The sequence below is a fragment of the Canis lupus genome, chromosome 25 (genome assembly GCF_011100685.1).
Source record: "Canis lupus familiaris isolate Mischka breed German Shepherd chromosome 25, alternate assembly UU_Cfam_GSD_1.0, whole genome shotgun sequence".
In the NCBI taxonomy this organism is placed as follows: domain Eukaryota; kingdom Metazoa; phylum Chordata; class Mammalia; order Carnivora; family Canidae; genus Canis; species Canis lupus.
In genome coordinates, this window is record NC_049246.1 from 15,353,324 (window position 1) to 15,375,223 (window position 21,900).

The 21,900-nt window shown below is 38.7% G+C and overlaps 2 protein-coding genes across 4 annotated transcripts in view; one reads left to right on the forward strand and one right to left on the reverse strand.

Annotated features, from left to right (window-relative positions):
• The window catches only part of SACS (sacsin molecular chaperone), an 89,592-nt gene extending 76,066 nt beyond the window's left edge, over nt 1–13,526 (forward strand). For all 3 annotated transcript variants that reach the window (XM_038573481.1, XM_038573483.1, XM_038573482.1), the window contains one exon: nt 642–13,526. In XM_038573481.1, the coding sequence (XP_038429409.1) occupies nt 642–12,199 (11,558 nt within the window). In that variant the 3' untranslated portion in view covers nt 12,200–13,526. The remainder of the gene's footprint in view (nt 1–641) is intronic.
• Nucleotides 13,527–18,239: 4,713 nt separating this feature from the next.
• The window catches only part of SGCG (sarcoglycan gamma), a 78,634-nt gene continuing 74,973 nt past the window's right edge, over nt 18,240–21,900 (reverse strand). Inside the window, exons 6-7 of the mRNA NM_001014276.2 lie at nt 20,972–21,095; nt 18,240–18,413 (exon numbers count right to left, since the gene is read on the reverse strand). Of these exons, the coding sequence (NP_001014298.1) occupies nt 18,240–18,413; nt 20,972–21,095 (298 nt within the window). The remainder of the gene's footprint in view (nt 18,414–20,971; nt 21,096–21,900) is intronic.

Sequence of the window (21,900 nt, forward strand, 5' to 3'; positions counted from 1 at the left end):
CCTTTTTCCAGAGAATTCAGGCCCCACAAAGATTAAGTGACACTTACCTTACATATCTTGTTAGTGGGTGAAAGTTGGTAAGTTTCCTTGCTGCCTCAGCTTCAGAGAGTTTTGGTCATCAGAGATTGGGACTCTAGTCTTATGCTCCTCTCTTCATCCTATGTCGCTATGTTTCCATCCTGGAAATACGAAGAAAGGAAGTTCATATTGGGTTTTGTTGATGCATTCCTTACCCTTATATAGAATGGCACTTATTTAAGCTTTATCCACATTTTCTTTGGTGCTTTTTTATTTGTGGACAGATGGCCACTAAAAATTCCTTCCCATGTTGATGCCATTTGTAGAATATCAGAGGATAATTTTTAAAATAAACGTAAATGCATTTTATATATTTATTTAAAATAAGCTCTTTCCAAAGAGAATTATTTCTCCCATAGGTCATTATAAATATAGATGAATATGTAGATTCTCTGTCATTACTTAAAAATTACTTAGCCAAGGTATGCTGAATGTTTTAATTTTTACAGTGTACTTAAAACCTTCTAAAAATGGTTTGGTAGTACTACTTAATCTGCAAGAATAGAAAGCTAAGTTACAGTAGAGTTATATGTATTTATAACATTTCTGTATATGATTTACAGGAAGACCATGTACTCAGCTGCAGCTTCTAAATCCAGAACGATTTGCACGTCTTATCAAAGAAGTAATGAATACATTCTGGCCTGGCAGAGAGTTGATTGTTCAGTGGTACCCATTTGATGAAGACAAAAATCACCCATCTGTTTCATGGCTTAAGATGGTTTGGAAGAATCTCTATATACATTTTTCAGAGGATTTGACTTTATTTGATGAGATGCCACTTATCCCCAGAACTACACTAGAAGAAGGTCAGACGTGTATGGAGCTCATTAGACTCAGGATTCCATCATTAGTCATTTTAGATGATGAATCTGAAGCACAGCTTCCTGAATTTTTAGCAGACATTGTACAAAAGCTTGGAGGAATTGTCCTTAAAAAATTAGATGCCTCCATACAGCATCCACTTATTAAAAAATACATTCATTCACCATTACCAAGTGCTGTTCTGCAGATAATGGAGAAGATGCCACTGCAGAAATTGTGCAATCAGATAGCTTCGCTCCTTCCCACACACAAAGATGCCCTGAGGAAGTTTTTAGCTAGTTTAACTGATAGCAGTGAAAAGGAGAAAAGAATAATTCAGGAATTGCCAATATTCAAGCGAATTAACCATTTATCTGATCAGGGCATTTCCTCTTACACGAAACTAAAAGGTTGTAAGGTCTTGCACCATACTGCCAAACTTGCACCAGATCTGCGACTCTCTATTTCAGTAATAGATAGTAGTGATGAAGCTACTATTCGCTTGGCAAACATGTTGAAAATAGAGAAGTTAAAGACCACTCATTGCATAAAGCTCATTTTAAGAGATATTGAAAATGCATTCTATTCACACGATGAGGTAACACACCTTATGTTATGGATCCTTGAGAATCTGTCCTCTCTTAAAAATGAGAACCCAAATGTGCTGGACTGGTTAATGCCATTAAAATTCATTCAGATATCACAGGAACAGATGGTGTCAGCTGGTGAACTTTTTGATCCTGATATAGAAGTACTAAAGGACCTTTTTTACAATGAAGAGGAAACTTGTTTCCCCCCTTCAGTTTTTACCTCACCAGATATTCTTCACTCTTTAAGACAGATTGGTTTAAAAAACGAAGCCAGTCTCAAAGAGAATGATGTTGTGCAAGTAGCAAAAAAAATTGAAGACTTACAGGTCAGTTCTTGCCCAAACCAGGACATTCTTCTAAAGAAAGCCAAAACACTCTTAATGGTTTTAAACAAGAATCATATGCTGTTGCAGTCATCTGAAGGAAAGATGACTCTGAAGAAAATAAAATGGGTTCCAGCTTGCAAAGAAAGGCCACCAAACTATCCAGGCTCTTTAGTCTGGAAGGGAGACGTCTGTAACCTTTGTGCGCCACCAGATATGTGTGACGGAGCCCATGCAATTCTGGTCGGCTCGTCACTTCCTCTTGTTGAGAGTGTTCATATTAACTTGGAGAAGGCTTTAGGGATCTTCACCAAACCTAGCATCAGTGCTGTCTTAAAACACTTTAAAATTGTTGTTGATTGGTATACTTCAAAAACCTTTAGTGATGAAGACTACTATCAATTTCAGCATATTTTGCTTGAAATTTATGGATTCATGCATGATCATTTGAGTGAAGGAAAGGATGCTTTCAGAGCCTTAAAATTTCCATGGGTTTGGACTGGCAAAAAATTTTGTCCCCTTGCCCAAGCTGTGATAAAACCATTTCATGATCTTGACCTTCAGCCATATTTGCATAGTGTCCCTAAAACCATGGCAAAATTCCATCAACTGTTTAAGGTCTGTGGTTCAATAGAGGAGTTGACATCAGATCATATTTCCATGGTCATTCAGAAGGTGTATCTCAAAAGTGACCAAGATCTCAGTGATCAAGAAAGCAAACAAAATCTTCATCTTATGTTGAATATCATCAGATGGCTATACAGCAATCAGATTCCAGCAAGCCCCAACACGCCCGTTCCTATACATCATAGCAAAAATCCTTCCAAACTTATCATGAAGCCAATACATGAGTGCTGTTACTGTGACATCAAAGTTGATGACCTCAATGACTTACTGGAAGATTCAGTGGAACCAATCATTCTGGTGCACGAGGACATACCCATGAAAACCGCAGAATGGCTGAAAGTTCCATGCCTTAGCACAAGACTGATCAATCCTGAAAACATGGGATTTGAGCAGTCAGGTCAGAGGGAACCACTTACTGTAAGAATTAAAAATATTCTGGAAGAATATCCTTCAGTGTCCGATATTTTCAAAGAGCTACTTCAAAACGCTGATGATGCAAATGCAACCGAATGCAGTTTCATGATTGATATGCGAAGAAATATGGACATTCGAGAGAATCTGCTGGACCCAGGCATGGCAGCTTGCCATGGACCTGCTCTGTGGTCATTCAATAATTCTCAGTTCTCAGATTCAGATTTTGTGAACATCACCAGGTTAGGAGAATCTTTAAAGAGGGAAGAGGTTGACAAAGTTGGAAAATTTGGTCTTGGATTTAATTCTGTGTACCATATCACCGACATTCCCATCATTATGAGTCGAGAATTCATGATAATGTTCGATCCAAACATAAACCATATTAGTAAACACATTAAAGACAAATCTAATCCTGGGATCAAAATTAACTGGAGTAAACAACAAAAAAGACTCAGGAAATTTCCTAATCAGTTCAAACCATTCATAGATGTTTTTGGCTGTCAGTTACCTTTGACTGTAGAAGCACCTTACAGCTACAGTGGAACTCTTTTCCGACTGTCCTTTAGAACGCAACAGGAAGCGAAAGTGAGTGAAGTTAGTAGTACCTGCTATAATACAGCAGATATTTACTCTCTTGTGGATGAATTTAGTCTCTGTGGACACAGGCTTATCATTTTCACTCAGAGTGTGACCTCAATGTATTTGAAGTACTTGAAAATTGAGGAAACCAACCCCAGCTTGGCACAAGATACAGTAATAATTAAAAAAAAACCCTGTCCTTCCAAAGCATTGAGTGCTCCTGTCTTAAGTGTTTTAAAAGAAGCTGCTAGGCTCATGAAGACTTGCAGCAGTAGTAATAAAAAGCTTCCTGCGGATGCGCCAAAGTCATCTTGCATTCTTCAGATCACCGTTGAAGAATTTCACCATGTGTTCAGAAGGATTGCTGATTTACAGTCACCACTTTTCAGAGGTCCAGAGGATGACCTAACTGCCCTCTTTGAAATGGCTAAGTCTGGCCAATCAAAAAAGCCATCAGATGAGTTGCCACAAAAAACAGTAGAGTGTACCACATGGCTTATATGTACCTGCATGGATACAGGAGAGGCTCTGAAGTTTTCCCTGAATGAAAATGGACGAAGACTAGGGCTGGTTCCTTGTGGGGCAGTGGGAGTTCTGCTGTCTGAAATCCAGGATCAGAAGTGGGCTGTAAAACCACATGTGGGAGAAGTATTTTGCTATTTACCCTTACGAATAAAAACAGGATTGCCAGTTCACATCAATGGGTGTTTTGCTGTTACTTCAAATAGAAAAGAAATCTGGAAGACGGACACAAAAGGACGATGGAATACCACCTTCATGAGGCACGTTATTGTGAAAGCTTACTTGGAGGCACTCAGTGTCCTCCGTGACCTGGCCACAAATGGGGAGCTAATGGACTATACTTACTACTCAGTGTGGCCTGATCCTGAATTAGTCCATGATGATTTTTCTGTAATTTGCCAAGGATTTTATGAAGATATAGCTCATGGAAAAGGGAAAGAATTGACCAGAGTCTTCTCTGATGGATCCATGTGGGTTTCCATGAAGAATGTGAGATTTCTAGATGACTCAATACTTAAAAGAAAAGATGTTGGTCCAGCAGCCTTCAAGATATTTTTGAAATACCTCAAGAAGACCGGGTCAAAAAACCTTTGTGCTGTTGAACTTCCTTCTTCAGTAAAATCAGGATTTGAAGAAGCTGGCTGTAAACAGATACTGCTTGAAAATACATTTTCAGAGAAACAATTTTTCTATGAAGTGTTTTTCCCAAATATTCAAGAAATCGAAGCAGAGCTCAGAGATCCTTTAATGAATTTTGTTCTAAATGAAAAAATTGATGAGTTCTCAGGAATTCTTCGTGTTACACCATGTATTCCTTGCTCTTTGGAGGGGCATCCTTTGGTTTTACCATCAAGATTAATACACCCTGAAGGACGAGTTGCAAAGTTATTTGATATTAAAGATGGGCGGTTTCCTTATGGTTCTACTCAGGATTATCTTAATCCTATTATTTTGATTAAGCTGGTTCAGTTAGGTATGGCAAAAGATGACATTTTATGGGATGACATGCTGGAACGGGCACAGTCCGTGGCTGAAATTAATAAAAGTGATCATGCTGCTGCTTGTCTAAGAAGTAGTATCCTGTTAAGCCTCATTGATGAAAAACTAAAAATAAGGGATCCTAGAGCAAAGGATTTTGCTGCAAGATATCAAACAATCCCCTTCCTTCCATTTCTCACAAAGCCGGCAGGATTTTCTTTGGACTGGAAAGGTAACAGTTTTAAGCCTGAAACCATGTTTGCAGCAATTGACCTTTATACAGCCGAGCATCAGGATATAGTTTGTCTCTTGCAACCAATTCTAAATGAAAACTCACATTCCTTCAGAGGATGTGGTTCAGTGTCATTGGCTGTGAAGGAGTTTTTGGGATTACTAAGGAAGCCAACAGTTGATCTGGTTGTGAACCAATTGAAAGAAGTTGCAAAATCAGTTGATGATGGGGTTACATTGTACCAGGAGAACATCACCAATGCTTGCTACAAATACCTTCATGATGCAATGATGCAAAATGAAATGATTAAGATATCGATTATTGAAAAATTAAAACCCTTTAGCTTCATTCTAGTTGAGAATGCATATGTTGACTCAGAAAAAGTTTCTTTTCATTTGAATTTTGAAGCAGCACCATACCTTTATCAGCTGCCTAATAAGTACAAAAATAATTTTCGTGAACTTTTTGAAAGTGTGGGTGTGAGGCAGTCATTTACTGTTGAAGATTTTGCTCTTGTTTTGGAATCTATTGATCAAGAGAAAGGAACAAAGCAAATAACAGAAGAGAATTTTCAGCTTTGCCGGCGAATAATTAGTGAGGGAATATGGAGTCTTATTAGAGAAAAGAAACAAGAATTTTGTGAGAAAAATTATGGCAAAATATTACTGCCAGATACTAATCTCAAGCTTCTCCCTGCTAAATCTTTATGCTACAATGACTGCCCCTGGATTAAAGTAAAGGACACCACTGTAAAATACTGTCATGCTGATATACCCAGGGAAGTAGCTGTAAAACTAGGAGCAGTCCCAAAGCGACATAAAGCCTTAGAGAGGTATGCATCCAACATCTGTTTTACAACACTTGGCACGGAATTTGGGCAGAAAGAAAAATTGACCAGCAGAATTAAGAGTATCCTTAATGCCTATCCTTCAGAAAAGGAAATGTTGAAGGAGCTTCTTCAAAATGCTGATGATGCAAAGGCCACAGAAATCTGTTTTGTGTTTGATCCTAGACAGCATCCAGTTGATAGAATATTTGATGATAAGTGGGCTCCACTGCAAGGGCCAGCACTTTGTGTGTACAATAACCAACCTTTTACAGAAGATGATGTCAGAGGAATTCAGAATCTTGGAAAAGGCACCAAAGAAGGAAATCCTTGTAAAACTGGACAGTATGGAATAGGATTCAATTCTGTGTATCATATTACAGACTGCCCTTCTTTTATTTCTGGCAATGACATCTTATGTATTTTTGATCCTCATGCCAGATATGCACCAGGAGCCACATCTGTTAGTCCTGGACGCATGTTTAGAGATTTGGATGCAGATTTTAGGACACAGTTCTCAGATGTTCTGGATCTTTATTTGGGAACCCACTTTAAATTGGACAATTGTACAATGTTTAGATTTCCTCTTCGTAATGCAGAAATGGCAAAAGTTTCAGAAATTTCTTCAGTTCCATCATCAGACAGAATGGTCCAGAATCTTTTGGACAAATTGCGGTCAGATGGGGCAGAACTTTTAATGTTTCTTAATCACATGGAAAAGATTTCTATTTGTGAAATAGATAAAGGGACTGGAGCTCTGAATGTGCTGTATTCTGTAAAGGGCAAAATCACGGATGGGGACAGATTGAAAAGGAAGCAGTTTCATGCATCTGTAATCGATAGTGTTACTAAAAAGAGACAGCTCAAAGACATACCAGTTCAACAGATAACCTATACTATGGATACAGAAGACTCCGAAGGAAATCTTACAACATGGCTAATCTGTAATAGGTCAGGTTTTTCAAGTATGGAAAAAGTGTCTAAGAGTGTTATATCAGCTCACAAGAATCAAGATATCACTCTGTTTCCACGTGGGGGAGTAGCTGCTTGCATTACTCACAACTATAAAAAGCCCCACAGGGCCTTCTGTTTCTTGCCCCTCTCTTTAGAGACGGGATTACCATTTCATGTGAATGGCCACTTTGCTCTAGATTCAGCCAGAAGAAATCTGTGGCGGGATGATAATGGAGTTGGTGTTCGTAGTGACTGGAATAACAGTTTAATGACAGCATTAATAGCGCCTGCATATGTTGAATTACTAATCCAGCTGAAAAAGCGCTATTTTCCTGGTTCTGACCCAACATTATCAGTTTTACAGAACACGCCTATTCATGTAGTAAAAGATACTTTAAAGAAGTTTTTATCATTTTTCCCAGTTAACAGGCTTGACCTACAACCAGATTTATATTGTCTGGTGAAAGCCCTTTACAGTTGCATTCATGAAGACATGAAACGTCTTCTGCCTGTTGTACGGGCTCCCAATATTGACGGCTCTGATTTACACTCTGCAGTTATAATTACTTGGATTAATATGTCTACTTCCAATAAAACCAGACCGTTTTTTGACAACTTACTGCAGGATGAATTACAGCACCTTAAAAATGCAGACTATAACATTACAACCCGCAAGACAGTAGCAGAGAATGTCTACAGACTGAAACATTTGCTTTTAGAAATTGGTTTCAACTTGGTCTATAACTGTGATGAAACTGCGAATCTATACCACTGTCTTATAGATGCAGATATTCCTGTCAGTTATGTCACTCCTGCTGATGTTAGGTCCTTTTTAATGACATTTTCATCTCCTGACACTAACTGCCATATTGGGAAGCTGCCTTGCCGTCTCCAGCAGACTAACCTAAAGCTTTTTCATAGTTTAAAACTTCTAGTGGATTATTGTTTTAAGGATGCAGAAGAAAATGAAATTGAAGTGGAAGGACTGCCCCTTCTCATTACGCTGGACAGCGTTTTGCAGACATTTGATGCAAAACGACCCAAGTTTCTGACAACATACCATGAATTGATTCCATCTCGCAAAGACTTGTTCATGAATACATTATATTTGAAATACAGTAATATTTTATTGAACTGTAAGGTTGCAAAAGTGTTTGACATTTCTAGCTTTGCTGATCTGTTATCCTCTGTGTTGCCTCGTGAATACAAGACCAAAAATTGTACAAAGTGGAAGGACAATTTTGCAAGTGAGTCTTGGCTTAAGAATGCATGGCATTTTATTAGCGAGTCTGTAAATGTGAAAGAAGATCAGGAGGAAACACAACCAATATTTGACATTGTCGTTGAAACCCTAAAGGACTGGGCATTGCTTCCAGGAACAAAGTTTACCGTTTCAGCCAATCAGCTTGTAGTTCCTGAAGGTGATGTTCTGCTTCCTTTGAGTCTCATGCACATTGCAGTTTTTCCAAATGCCCAGAGTGATAAAGTTTTTCATGCTCTAATGAAAGCTGGCTGCATTCAACTTGCATTGAACAAAATCTGCTCCAAAGACAGTGCATTTGTTCCTCTGTTGTCATGTCACACGGCAAACATAGAGAGCCCCACAAGCATTTTAAAGGCTGTACATTATATGGTTCAAACTTCAACATTTAGGGCTGAAAAATTAGTAGAAAATGACTTTGAAGCACTTTTGATGTATTTCAACTGCAATTTGAGTCACTTGATGTCCCAAGATGACATAAAAATTTTGAAATCACTTCCATGCTACAAATCCATCAGTGGTCGCTACATGAGCATCGCAAAATTTGGAACGTGCTATGTACTCACAAAAAGTATCCCTTCAGCTGAAGTGGAAAAATGGACACAATCGTCATTGTCTGCATTTCTTGAAGAAAAAATACACCTAAAAGAACTATATGAGGTGCTTGGCTGTGTACCTGTAGATGATCTTGAGGTATATTTGAAACACCTTTTACCAAAAATTGAAAATCTCTCTTATGATGCAAAATTAGAGCATTTAATCTATCTTAAGAATAGATTATCAAGCATTGAGGAATTGTCAGAAATCAAGGAACAACTTTTTGAAAAACTGGAAAGTTTACTGATAATCCATGATGCCAACAGTCGACTAAAGCAAGCAAAACATTTCTATGATAGAACAGTGAGAGTTTTTGAAGTTATGCTTCCTGAAAAGCTGTTTATTCCTAAGGACTTCTTTAAAAAATTGGAACAACTTATAAAGCCCAAAAATCAAGCCACATTCATGACCTCCTGGGTGGAATTCTTACGAAACATCGGCCTGAAATACATACTTTCTCAGCAGCAGTTGCTACAGTTTGCTAAGGAAATCAGTGTGAGAGCTAATACAGAAAACTGGTCTAAGGAAACATTGCAAAATACGGTTGATATTCTCCTCCATCATATATTCCAAGAACGAATGGATTTGTTATCTGGAAATTTTCTGAAAGAACTTTCTTTAATACCATTCTTGTGTCCTGAGCGGGCCCCTGCTGAATTCATTAGGTTTCATCCTCAATACCAAGAGGTCAATGGAACACTTCCTCTCATAAAGTTCAATGGAGCACAAGTAAACCCCAAATTCAAGCAGTGTGATGTGCTCCAACTCTTATGGACATCCTGCCCTATTCTTCCAGAGAAAGCCACACCCTTGAGCATCAGAGAACAAGAAGGTAGTGACCTTGGTCCACAGGAACAGCTTGAGCAAGTTTTAAGTATGCTTAATGTGAACCTGGATCCTCCTCTCGATAAGGTCATTAATAACTGCAGAAACATATGCAACATAACCACTTTGGATGAAGAGATGGTAAAAACCAGAGCAAAGGTCTTAAGGAGCATATATGAATTTCTCAGTGCAGAAAAAAGGGAGTTTCGGTTTCAGCTGCGTGGGGTGGCTTTCGTGATGGTAGAAGATGGTTGGAAACTCCTGAAGCCTGAGGAGGTAGTGATAAATCTAGAATATGAATCTGATTTTAAACCTTACTTATATAAGCTACCTTTAGAACTGGGCACATTTCACCAGTTGTTCAAACATCTGGGTACTGAAGATATTATTTCAACAAAGCAGTATGTTGAAGTTTTGAGCCGCATATTCAAAAATTCTGAAGGAAAACAGTTAGATCCTAATGAAATGCGCACAGTTAAGAGAGTAGTTTCTGGCTTATTTAAGAGTCTGCAGAATGATTCAGTCAAGGTGAGGAGTGATCTGGAGAATGTACGAGACCTCGCACTTTATCTTCCAAGCCAGGATGGCAGACTAGTAAAGTCGAGCATCTTAGTTTTTGATGATGCACCGCATTACAAAAGTAGAATCCAGGGGAATATTGGTGTGCAGATGTTGGTTGATCTTAGCCAGTGCTACTTGGGGAAGGACCATGGCTTTCATACTAAATTGATAATGCTCTTTCCTCAAAAACTTAGACCTCGTTTACTGAGCAGTATACTTGAAGAGCAGTTAGATGAAGAGACTCCCAAAGTATGTCAGTTTGGAGCATTGTGTTCTCTTCAGGGCAGATTGCAGTTACTCTTGTCTTCTGAACAGTTCATCACAGGACTAATTAGAATTATGAAGCATGAAAATGATAATGCTTTCCTGGCCAATGAAGAAAAAGCCATAAGACTTTGCAAAGCCCTAAGAGAAGGATTGAAAGTGTCCTGTTTTGAAAAGCTTCAAACAACATTAAGAGTTAAAGGTTTTAATCCTATTCCCCACAGTAGAAGTGAAACTTTTGCTTTTCTGAAGAGATTTGGTAATGCAGTCATTCTGCTGTACATACAGCACTCAGACAGTAAGGACATTAATTTTTTGTTAGCATTGGCAATGACACTGAAATCAGCAACGGACAATTTGATTTCTGACACTTCATATTTAATTGCTATGCTAGGATGCAATGATATTTACAGGATCAGTGAGAAGCTTGATAGTTTAGGAGTAAAATATGACTCTTCAGAACCATCAAAACTGGAACTTCCAATGCCTGGTACCCCAATACCTGCCGAAATCCATTATACTCTGCTTATGGATCCAATGAATGTTTTTTACCCAGGAGAGTATGTTGGGTACCTTGTTGATGCTGAAGGTGGTGATATCTATGGATCATACCAGCCAACCTATACATATGCAATTATTGTACAAGAAGTTGAAAGAGAAGATGCTGATAATTCTAGTTTTCTGGGAAAGATATATCAGATTGATATTGGGTATAGTGAATATAAAATAGTTAGCTCACTCGATCTGTATAAGTTTTCAAGGCCTGAGGAAAGCTCTCAAAGCAGAGATAGTGCCCCTTCTACACCAACCAGCCCTACTGAGTTCCTAGCCCCTGGTCTACGAAGCATTCCTCCTCTTTTCTCCGGTAGAGAGAGCCAGAAGACCTCGTCTTCAAAACATCATTCCCCTAAAAAGCTCAAGGTGAATTCTTTACCAGAAATCTTAAAAGAAGTCACATCAGTGGTGGAGCAAGCTTGGAAACTTCCAGAATCTGAAAGAAAAAAGATTATTAGGCGGTTGTATTTGAAATGGCACCCTGACAAAAATCCAGAGAATCATGACATTGCCAATGAAGTGTTTAAACACTTGCAGAATGAAATCAACAGGCTAGAGAAACAGGCTTTTCTAGATCAGAATGCAGACAGAGCCTCGAGGCGGACATTTTCAACCTCAGCATCCCGATTTCAGTCAGACAAGTACTCATTTCAAAGATTTTATACTTCATGGAATCAAGAGGCGACGAGCCACAAATCTGAAAGGCAACAACAGAATAAAGAAAAAAGCACACCTGCAGCTGGACAGACCTACTCTCAAAGGTTCTTTGTTCCTCCCACTTTTAAGTCAGTTGGTAATCCAGTTGAAGCACGGAGATGGTTAAGACAAGCTAGAGCGAATTTTTCAGCTGCCAGGAATGACCTTCATAAAAATGCCAATGAGTGGGTGTGCTTTAAGTGTCACCTCTCTACCAAACTAGCTTTGATCGCCGCTGACTATGCTGTGAGAGGGAAGTCCGATAAAGATGTAAAGCCAACTGCACTTGCACAAAAAATAGAGGAATACAGTCAACAACTTGAAGGATTGACAAATGATGTCCACACATTGGAGGCTTATGGTGTGGACAGTTTAAAAACAAGATACCCCGACTTACTTCCTTTCCCACAGATCCCAAATGACAGGTTCACCTCTGAGGTTGCCATGAGGGTGATGGAATGTACAGCCTGTATCATCATAAAACTTGAAAATTTTATACAACAAAAAGTGTGAAGGTATTTAAAAAAAAAAAAAAGCAGAGCTAGACCTGGACTGTGTTGTAGCACAAATATGAATTGCTGAACTTCCTTATGCTTCATTGCCAGTTATTTAAGAATTGCAAAGCACATTGCAGATCGTTGGGAAGAACTTTGGAGTTGTTGTTAAACATCAGTATCCCTTAACTGAATCTAAAAGAGAACAGTTTTGAAGATGGCAACTGCAGAATTGCTAGGTGTATTTGAATGGCTGGGATGGCACATTACTGAGCTGCACTTTATGTAACCAAAGCTTAGCGGTTTGTTGGATAAGAGTCTGTGTATGTCTGTGATGAGGATGGAGTTACTTTTCTGTTTTTAACATGGTGTTTTTGAAGGAGCTCATGAAACACTGGACATATCATTGGTTTAAACAAATAAGGGGAATTAAGTCTTTGATCACTTCTTTAATCGGATCCTCTTTTGGATGCATTATTATCAGCTGGCTCTGATTATGAATTTGTTGCAATTTTACATCTTATATACTCAGTACATTTAAAAAATGGTACAATATTTTAATCCTGAATATTACTTGATTAAGAGTATGCAGATAGTACTTCTTAGGGTGCACTGAGTGCACTTTACATCTTTATTTTAAATGGTTTTCTACACCTTATGTTTACAGGCTTCCTTTTTCATGAAGGTAACGTATGGAAAACTCAACATGGTGGCAGTTCTTATCACCAGATGTTGATATTGCGTCCAAGAACTGCTTACCAAAACATTTGTCAACTGTTAGAACATTTGCTTTCTGTTTGTTTGTACATATTTTCCAAAAATATAATTTATATGGCGTGATTGAACGGGATGCAATCTTTTGTTGTCTAAAGGTGCTGCAGTTAAAAAAAATATCTTCTTTCAACATGGCACTTAGTGGAATTTTTTGGATTTTACTTTGAAAACATTTAAAAAGTGTAAAACCATTGTGACAATATCTAGTAGTTTATAAAAGAGGAATCATCAGCTTGCATTTTCCCCATGAATGATTCAGAACTGACAATTGATTTTCATCCTGTTTGAGTGTCCTCCTATACTGTACTTATTTCGGCATAGTTCTTTTGCAGAATGTAAAAAAGTAATGATAATTAGTTTTATTATATAAGCGTGCTGGCTGTAAATGATGCTAGATATAATATTTTATGCAATTAAGGGCTTATGGAACATACTAAAACTTTTTTACTTTTATGGTAATAAGGAATGTTTGTGCCTCCATTATTGTATTGCTTCTGGATGTGAAGCTATGTAATTATTTCTGCTGTTATATTAAGTGCCATACTTTTAATAAAGCAGATGTACATATGAAATTATCGTAACTGGTATTTCCTGAAAATCAAACTTAGTATCTTCCTTTATAATGTTTTGAGGTATACTTATTGGCAGTATTTAGAATTTTTTATTTTTATACTGGAATTTTAGTATGTTCTTTGTTTAATGACTGAATATGAAGTACTTGATGTATACTGTGTTTATTAGGTGCTCATTGGTTTAGTTAATACTTTTATTTTTCCTTTTTATGGAATACGATTAGCTGATATATGGTACAGTGTATATATATAGATATATAGATAGATATGCATATATATGTACACACACATATATAGACGTATTTGGCTGCAGGTACATTAGGTATTGTGGCTCTTCCATAGGTAGAGGCTGACTTGATATTTACCTTACCTCAGGAGGGGGCTGCACGTCTGGGGCTAATTTACTCTTGAGCCCTAAACAGAAGATGTTCATCTTTATACCTGACGCATAGGTTTTCAAAGCTAGGCAGACCAGGGCTAGAGTTTCTGTTCTGGTGCTTAACCAAATTCTGGGTCTTCAGGTTTCTGGGACATCTTCAGAAGTGCTTGCTACCTTGAAACGCAGATTCAGCACTTGGAATATATTTTGTTTTTTGATATTAAACTTTATACAGAAAACTTTGGCCGTTGTGCTAGTTGAGCTAGTTGGAGTTGTTGGTTTTTGTTTTGTTTAGTTTTCTATACTTGTAAAAAAAAAAAAATACAGGTTCACAGTCCTTGATATACAACCCTTGGATCTAGATGTATTTCAGAATTTGGATTTTAGCAGGTTAATACAAACATTCCCATGAGGGTTGGTAGCACTCCTAAACACATTAATATTTCTGCAGTGAAGCCTGTGAATACTTGCACTGACTTGAATACCTAAGCTTAATATGTAACCTCACCTAAATTCAGGTCAGATCTCACCACCAGTAGTTTGCTGCAGACGTATTTGGAAGATGTTCATATTTTTGGAGCTTTCTAGATTTTGAAATTCAGGGTAAGGAATTTCTGACATGAACTAATTTTGTATTTTATTTGTTTATGCTTTCCCTTTCTGCTTTTCTTATTAAAAGGAAAATGGAAACTTGGTGCATGTGTGGAGAAGCTGCTCTGAGTAGCACACAGTCTAGCAAGGATTTGGGACAGGCCTTCCTGCAGTCAGGAGCAGGTGCTGTGCTGCCTGGTGAGCAAGGGACAGAAGCCTCCCCCCACAGGTTGGCAGAACTGTTCTCAGCCTCCACAAGGACACTCAGCGAGAACCTGTGCAGCCCAGATAGTTTAAAAAGCAACGGGGAGTGGGAGGCCAGGCAGTGCCGAGAGCCGCAGGATGACATCGGCAAAGTGTTCCATTAGCGCTTAATAAAGAGAAGACGTCATGGGCCTGATGTGCAGGTGTGGGGGATTTGCTTCCCTTGGTGCCAGATGACATGTTCTGTACTTGACGAGTTCTGTAGATCTCGAGGACAGCATTTGCAGTGCTGGTAGAAAAGAGTAATTAATAGATTTTAATTAGCCGTGTATTATTTGAGGTTCTATGAGAAACAGAACCAGCAGGAGACGTACAGATGGACACATGGAGAGATCTCTTTCCAGGAAGGGACCCGTGACTGTGGGGGCTGACAGGTGCAGAATCCAGAGGGCAGGAGGCTGCCACGGCTGCACACACTTGGGCAGAGCGGAAGTGCAGCCTACCCCTGGGATATCCGCATGGTTTGGCTTCCAAAGGCTTTTTCTGTTATCTTGTTGGAATAAAAATGGCTTAAAGTAGTGTCATTCATTCATTTGTAAACAGCACCCCCCACGCCCCCACCCCCCCCGGGCACTGTGTGCAGGCCTTATGTCAGGTGTTGGGGGTGTGAAGGTGCATCCTGGATTTAAAGGATCTGCACTGTTTAAAGGATTTGCACTGTTTGAATATTCAGTGCAAAATGGATTTTTACTTAGTGGTGCCCTTAGATCCTCTTTTTCCACCTGCATGTTTGCACCTGATAGAAAAATTTATTTGGCTTTGAAACAACAGCAAATCTGATGTGGAATTTAAAACACAGCACACTGCTGAATATGAGTAAATTTGATGTCTTGAATCAGGGAAAGAAGGGACAAAAAAACTATATAAGCACCACCTAAGAGCCTTCACGTGAGGGGCTCTGCCTTTCAGAACAGCTTGGGCTCTCCCTCACTGATCCCCAAAGCAGTGGAGACTGACCTGGTGGGTGGCAGGGGCAAAGGGTGGGGAAGGACCCGAACATGCCAGGCTCACTTGTGAATTTTACTGTGAATTTGGGTGCCTTCAGGAGAGGTCTGGTCTGTCTGTCTGCTCTCTTCCACGTGGTGAGTTACAGGAGTGCGGAGCCCACAGTTCTCCCTGAGCCAGGAGACAATCCTATGATTCAGGTCTTAGGGAGTCCATTTTGCTGCAAATCAGACTTCTTTACTATTAAATCTGATAATTTGGTCTTCATCTTTCTGACTTGTGTCTACTCAGCTGGTTTGGAAGTTGAAAAAGATATAAGGGCTGAGGTTGCTCAAGTATCAATACCCAATAGTCTACGACCACTTGGAATATAAGAATATTAGTGTACATGGCTAATTAGGTATGTTCATTTGGTACATTCATAGTCAGGACCTTGGACCTTTAAGAACAATTTAAATTACATTGCATAATATGTTTAAAAGGACAGGTTTATGTAATAGGTTTTAGAATACAGCCTATCTAAAAGTTTTGATTCTAACCAAGGATGAATTCCTTATCACTCTGGAGAATGCAGCTATCCACAATAACTTCTTTCATCATGATTCCAAGTAGCAAGGGAGCAAAAAAAACAAAGCAAAAAGTAATTTACATCTTTTATTTAAAGGTTTCTATCCTTCATAATTTCCCCTTGATTCTTTTTCTTGACCTTGTGTCAACTGAACTTGAAGATACTTGTTTTGCACAAACATGGAGCAAGAGAGCAAATATGACAAAACAAAGGCAGTACTACTTACTATGACAGAATGTTGTAGCAAGAAAGCAGACATTAAGAAATCAGAACTTTAAACAGAAAAGGTGAATACCAATTTATAATCTAAAAAAACCCACCCCCTGTGAAACTTTAGGCACATTATATTTAGGGTGAGTTCAGGACACACCTAATTTTTATTCTGTAATTCCAAATGTTAATGCACATAGCAATTTGAAAACAGGCTATCCTGTTAAATGAAGATCTTATTCAAACAGCATTAGAAATAAAGTGTACATGGGACACCTGGCTCAGGTGTTGAGTGTCTGCCTTTGGCTCAGGTCAGGATCCTGGGATCCTGGGATCAAGGCCTGCATTGGGACACCACAGGGATCCTGCTGCTCCCTCTGCCTATGTCTCTGCCTCTCTCTGTGTGTCTCTCATGAATAAATAAAATCTTAAAAAAGAGTTCACTTTTCTACGTTCAGTTCTGAGACTGCAAAAAAAAAAAAAAAAAAATGAACCTGAACTTGCGTTTACAGTTATAAACCCTATAAATAGAAAGTTGCAATGCTGTTGGCCCTACCACATCTTGTGCTGCTCGGTGATTCTAATTATAACCAGTAAAACACAAAACCAAACCAAGCCAAACGCATCACTCTTTGACAACTGGCATTTTACGGAGTGAGTGGCTTCCACAAAGCTAGCCTGTTTTCATAGGTTCAGTGTGTCCTATTTGATTTACATAACAACATATAAACAATTGGTACTAAGCTTCATAGAAACATCCAGTCTGTTATACTGTGTTAAGAGGTAAATGCACAGGCTGGGCGGTTGAGTCCCACCACCTACTAGCTGCTTGGTCCTGGTGGATGACAAAACCCCTTTGGACTCTGGTTTCCTTACTTGTCAAACGAATATAATCCCATTTACACAATTAGCACATAGGCTGGCATTGGATAAAGTGAGACAACATACCAGAGTTTTTCAAAGTGAAAACAGCTGCTCACATGGAGGGTCATATTTCAGATTAATTTCACTAGCTACTGTATGACCTTCTGACTTGTCCTAGCTGAACCTTTTAAAATCATCCCATAACTTGGGGGAAACATAATACCCACCTCAAAGCACTGTCGTGGGGATTAAAGGAAGCAAAGACAAACAAGTTTGTGAAAAATGTTGGTTGGTTTTTTATTGCTTATTGACTACGTGTAAAGAAAACATGATTAATTTTTGTATAATTTATTCCTTGACAACACTGAAATTCAGATCAACTCAAGTCCTCTAGAAACCTGAAGATTTCTTCTGAAACTTGACACACTTTGCATTAAAAGGGAGAACTTGTGGGTCTGACTGGGAACACCTTTGGAGGGGCAATGTATTATTGATCAATGCTACTTTTTATGGGAAGTTAGTCATGGCTGAACAGCATTAATTAATTCCACACGCGATTCAGTATTTCATTGTAGATTGATTATTCACAAGAAAGAAAAAAGTCACAATGGTTCTGAGGAAAATAAACCTAGTGGAATACCTCCCCCCCCCTTTTTTGCTATTGCTAGGCTTTTGTGTCTAATAATGTGCACACCATTCTGAGATCATGTATTTTCATCAGAACACCTTCACTGGCCTATTTTTCTGAGTTCCTTTTGAAAGTGTGACCTCCTACTTCCCATCCACTGTCCACCATTCACCAGGATGTCAAGTAGCTCAGTGTGAAGGCTTGAGGTCAGCAATGTAAAGCTCACTGAAATGAGGCAGGTGCTCCATGGCAGATGCAGGTGGTTTAGAGGCAGATGTGACTGTGTTCATGGCATGTGGTACCCACGCCAGCCACGGACAGGTATAGCTTCCCATCTGGACACACACAAATTTCATAGAGTCTCTGTGAGCTGCCGGCGGGACCCTGAGTCCCCTGAACCAACTTGGGTAAACACACAGTTTCAGCATCAAGCACAAGCTGTTTGGGAGAAAAGGAGAGATGAAGTGGTAGGAAGGAACACAGTAGTGTGAAACTCCTATCTCAAAATGCTCCAGACAGGTTGGTTTCTTTTCTGCATAGAAAATGAAACAGGCACCTGACTTAGGTCATAATGATCAGATTCTTTTAAAGCTTATTTCTAGGGGCACCTGGGTGGCTCAGTGGTTGAGCGTCTGCCTTTGGCTTAGGTCGTGATCCCTGGGTCATGGGATCGAGTCCCACATTGGGCTTCCTGCATGGAGCCTTCTCTCTCTGCCTTTCTCTGTGTCTCTTATGAATGAATAAACGAAATCTTAAAAAAAATAAAGCCTATTTCTAGTTTTCTAGAATTTCTAGGCAGAGGCTTAATAATTCCTTCTCCAAACTGAAGTTTTTTTTTTTTTCTTTTAAACCCATTGTGCTCAGGCAGCCCGGGTGGCTCAGCGGTTTAGCGCAGCCTTCAGTCCAGGGCCTGATCCTGGAGACCTGGGATCGAGTCCCATGTCAGGCTCCCTGCATGGAGCCTGCTTCTGCCTCTGCCTGTGTCTCTGCCTCTCTCTCTCTGTCTCTCTCTCCCCTCTCTGTGTGTCTCTCATGAATAAATAAAATAAAATCTTAAAAAAAAAAAACCCATTGTGCTAGTTGTGCTAGGAACATTTATGATGCTACACTCCCAGAAATACCTTTCAGAATTACCTGCAAAAAACTCTTTTGATTCACATTTATTTTGTGATTTACTTTGACTTTATGCTAAATCACCTCTACCTCATTAGGGTAAAGTACAAGTCACAGAAATACAGTCATCTTCATAATTTTTACCTGTGAATGTTGGAATTTCAGTTGGTTTTCTTTTCCTGTGAGAGGTGATTGACTTCATCATTAGCTACCATTTCCCTAACTTCTAAAATATTATTTGAAACTCAGCTGCCTTCTCTTAGATGTGGAAAAGCAGTAGACACCCGGACTACAGCCAACTACGGTTAAATGGAAGCTATTGGGATTTTTGTTCCTCCTATGGTTTAATTAAACTGAAATGTAAACAAATGGCCCTTAATTGGGGTTTGGAAATCTTTTGGGGAACTAAAGACTGTCACACCGGGTACTCTAACCTTACCCACTCCAGGGCGCACCCACTTGTTAGAAGGAATTGAAGTATGTCATGGACGCACATGTTTTTCCCCCCACAAACAAGGTTGGACTCTTCCTTTATTTTATATACTCTCACCCACGAACTCTACTCTTTTCATAAACTGATGTTTGCCATCTGTACTCCCCCTGGGGAAGTTGACCACTGCCATGTGAAGCCATGGGTGGAACAGTAATAGAAGCAGAGCTTTATTTACCTTGTGGTCTGGGACACAGTTAGAGTAAAATAAATTAAATCTATTTTTTTTTTCAACACAGAACCTACTTAGGCTATTGTCTGATGCTTTGGATTTGTGGCTACCTAGTCTTCCCTAATGTGTGTTAGCTTTTCCTTGTTGGCTTCTCTGCTCTCCCTTATTATGGTTAATCAGTGAATTTTTTTCTAGTTGTTATTTTTTTCCTGCTCTTCTAGCAAACTGTCATCACTGGCAGTCCACATACTGCATCCCTGCTCACCTTCCTTTATCTTTATGGGAATATATCTTGTGGGAGACCAGCCACCCCCACACTTTGAACTAGCTCCCAGTAATAAGGGATATCAACTTTAATTATGAGTCAGGCTGTGTGCTACTATAAAAATGATACCTTATTTGTGGAAATAAGTGGTTATTATTTCAAAATTAAAATTAGTATTTTTTCAAAATAATACATCTTAAGTATGTAATGACATTATAATTTAGTAATGAGATTCCAGAATTCTTGACTTCCATTTTGGCATTTATCTGCTCTTGGCCTCATAACATTTTAAGTTACAACTTAAAGGGGCTTCACTGGATGTCTTTTATATTACACTAGCAGGCTGCCATTGGATGGGTCCTGTCCACACTTATGAGCTGCCTCTCATGGTCTCCATTTGCTGCCTCAATCACACCTTCCTTTTAATAGTAAGTGAATGTAATTTCAAACATTACCACCTATATCACCACATTGGTATCTCATAACTCTGTGACATAGTTAAGCAAATATTATTTTTCCTATTTGACAAATGAGAAGATAGGTCCAGGTGTGGAGAGGCCTGTTAACTTTCCTGAACTCAAACAGGTAATTAATGAATTGATCTAGTGCTAGAACAATCAATACTGGGTAGTGAGTGCTCTACTGCTTCATTATGACTTTGGTTTGTATCAATGATCTTTTATTTCTGGACCTGAAGTTTCAGATTTTATCCTTATTGTGGTTGACTTTTAAAGCTTTTATTTTTCATATTTAATTTTCATTTAAACATAATATGATGTGAGCAAGCATAGCGCTCAAGGCAACAACCGATTATGGCCATCATCTACAGGTAACTCCTAGTGACCACTATATTGAGAGAAGTTGGATTAATAGCAGGTAATGGCAGAACTGATATTCTCTGTCAGCTCTGAAAGTCATCAGGACATACAACAGGAGCTTCATAACACTGAACTCACCATTCCATCACTACTTTGAAAAATGATATCCATTTGAGAAAGAGCTTCGATTTTCCCAGCATGAGCTTTAATATGAACACCCTTTGGGGCATCCATGCTTAGACTCCGTGTGGGGGACTCTAATCTGAAATGAGGGAAAGAAACAACAAAAAATAGTATTAAAAAAAGTCACCCCAGGAATCCCTCATTGAATGGATTTGTATAGAAACTACAAATAATAAAGTATATAGTATCATTGTCATTTTTTTGTAGTGTACATTCTTTATTGACAAATCCAGAAATAATGTGCAATGAAGAAATTAACTTCCCATTAATGAGTCTACAAAATTAATATCCTCTAAAAACATAAAAAGATTACACAGCTCCACCCGTACATAGTAGTTTCAGATGGCAGGGTTAAGCACTCTGCATATCACACTAGAAGAAAATGCTATTTGTGAATAACTTTGTAAAGCTATTTCTTTAATGAAAACACAAACTTGTTTGGGGAAAAAGGACAAACTTAACGGTAACATGTTCATTTGCTACCTGCTCATAAAATAGAATGTAAACTTATTAGGTTTTGTTTGCATGTTGTTTGTTTTTAATTTAGGAGGATTACAGGGCAGATGTGAAGATTTCTTTTGTGAAAATTCTGAACTGGTAGGGTTGATAGACAGAATAGAGACTGGCTTTAGCTAGCTTTGTTTATTTTATAATTTATCAGAATCTCCTGTGTTAAAGTCAAACAGAACCAGGAATGAACATATGGACCAGAGAAATTCTATTTGCCTCTGCCTGAAAAAATACTAAATTTCCACCAGGTGGCATAACATGATCATTTGAAACCCAACCTAAATCAACCCAAAAGTCCAAAAGGCTGAATGGATTGAAATGTTTCAAGATAAGTGAGAAGTAGAACAGGATCCAAACCAGTCTGTAATCCTCCC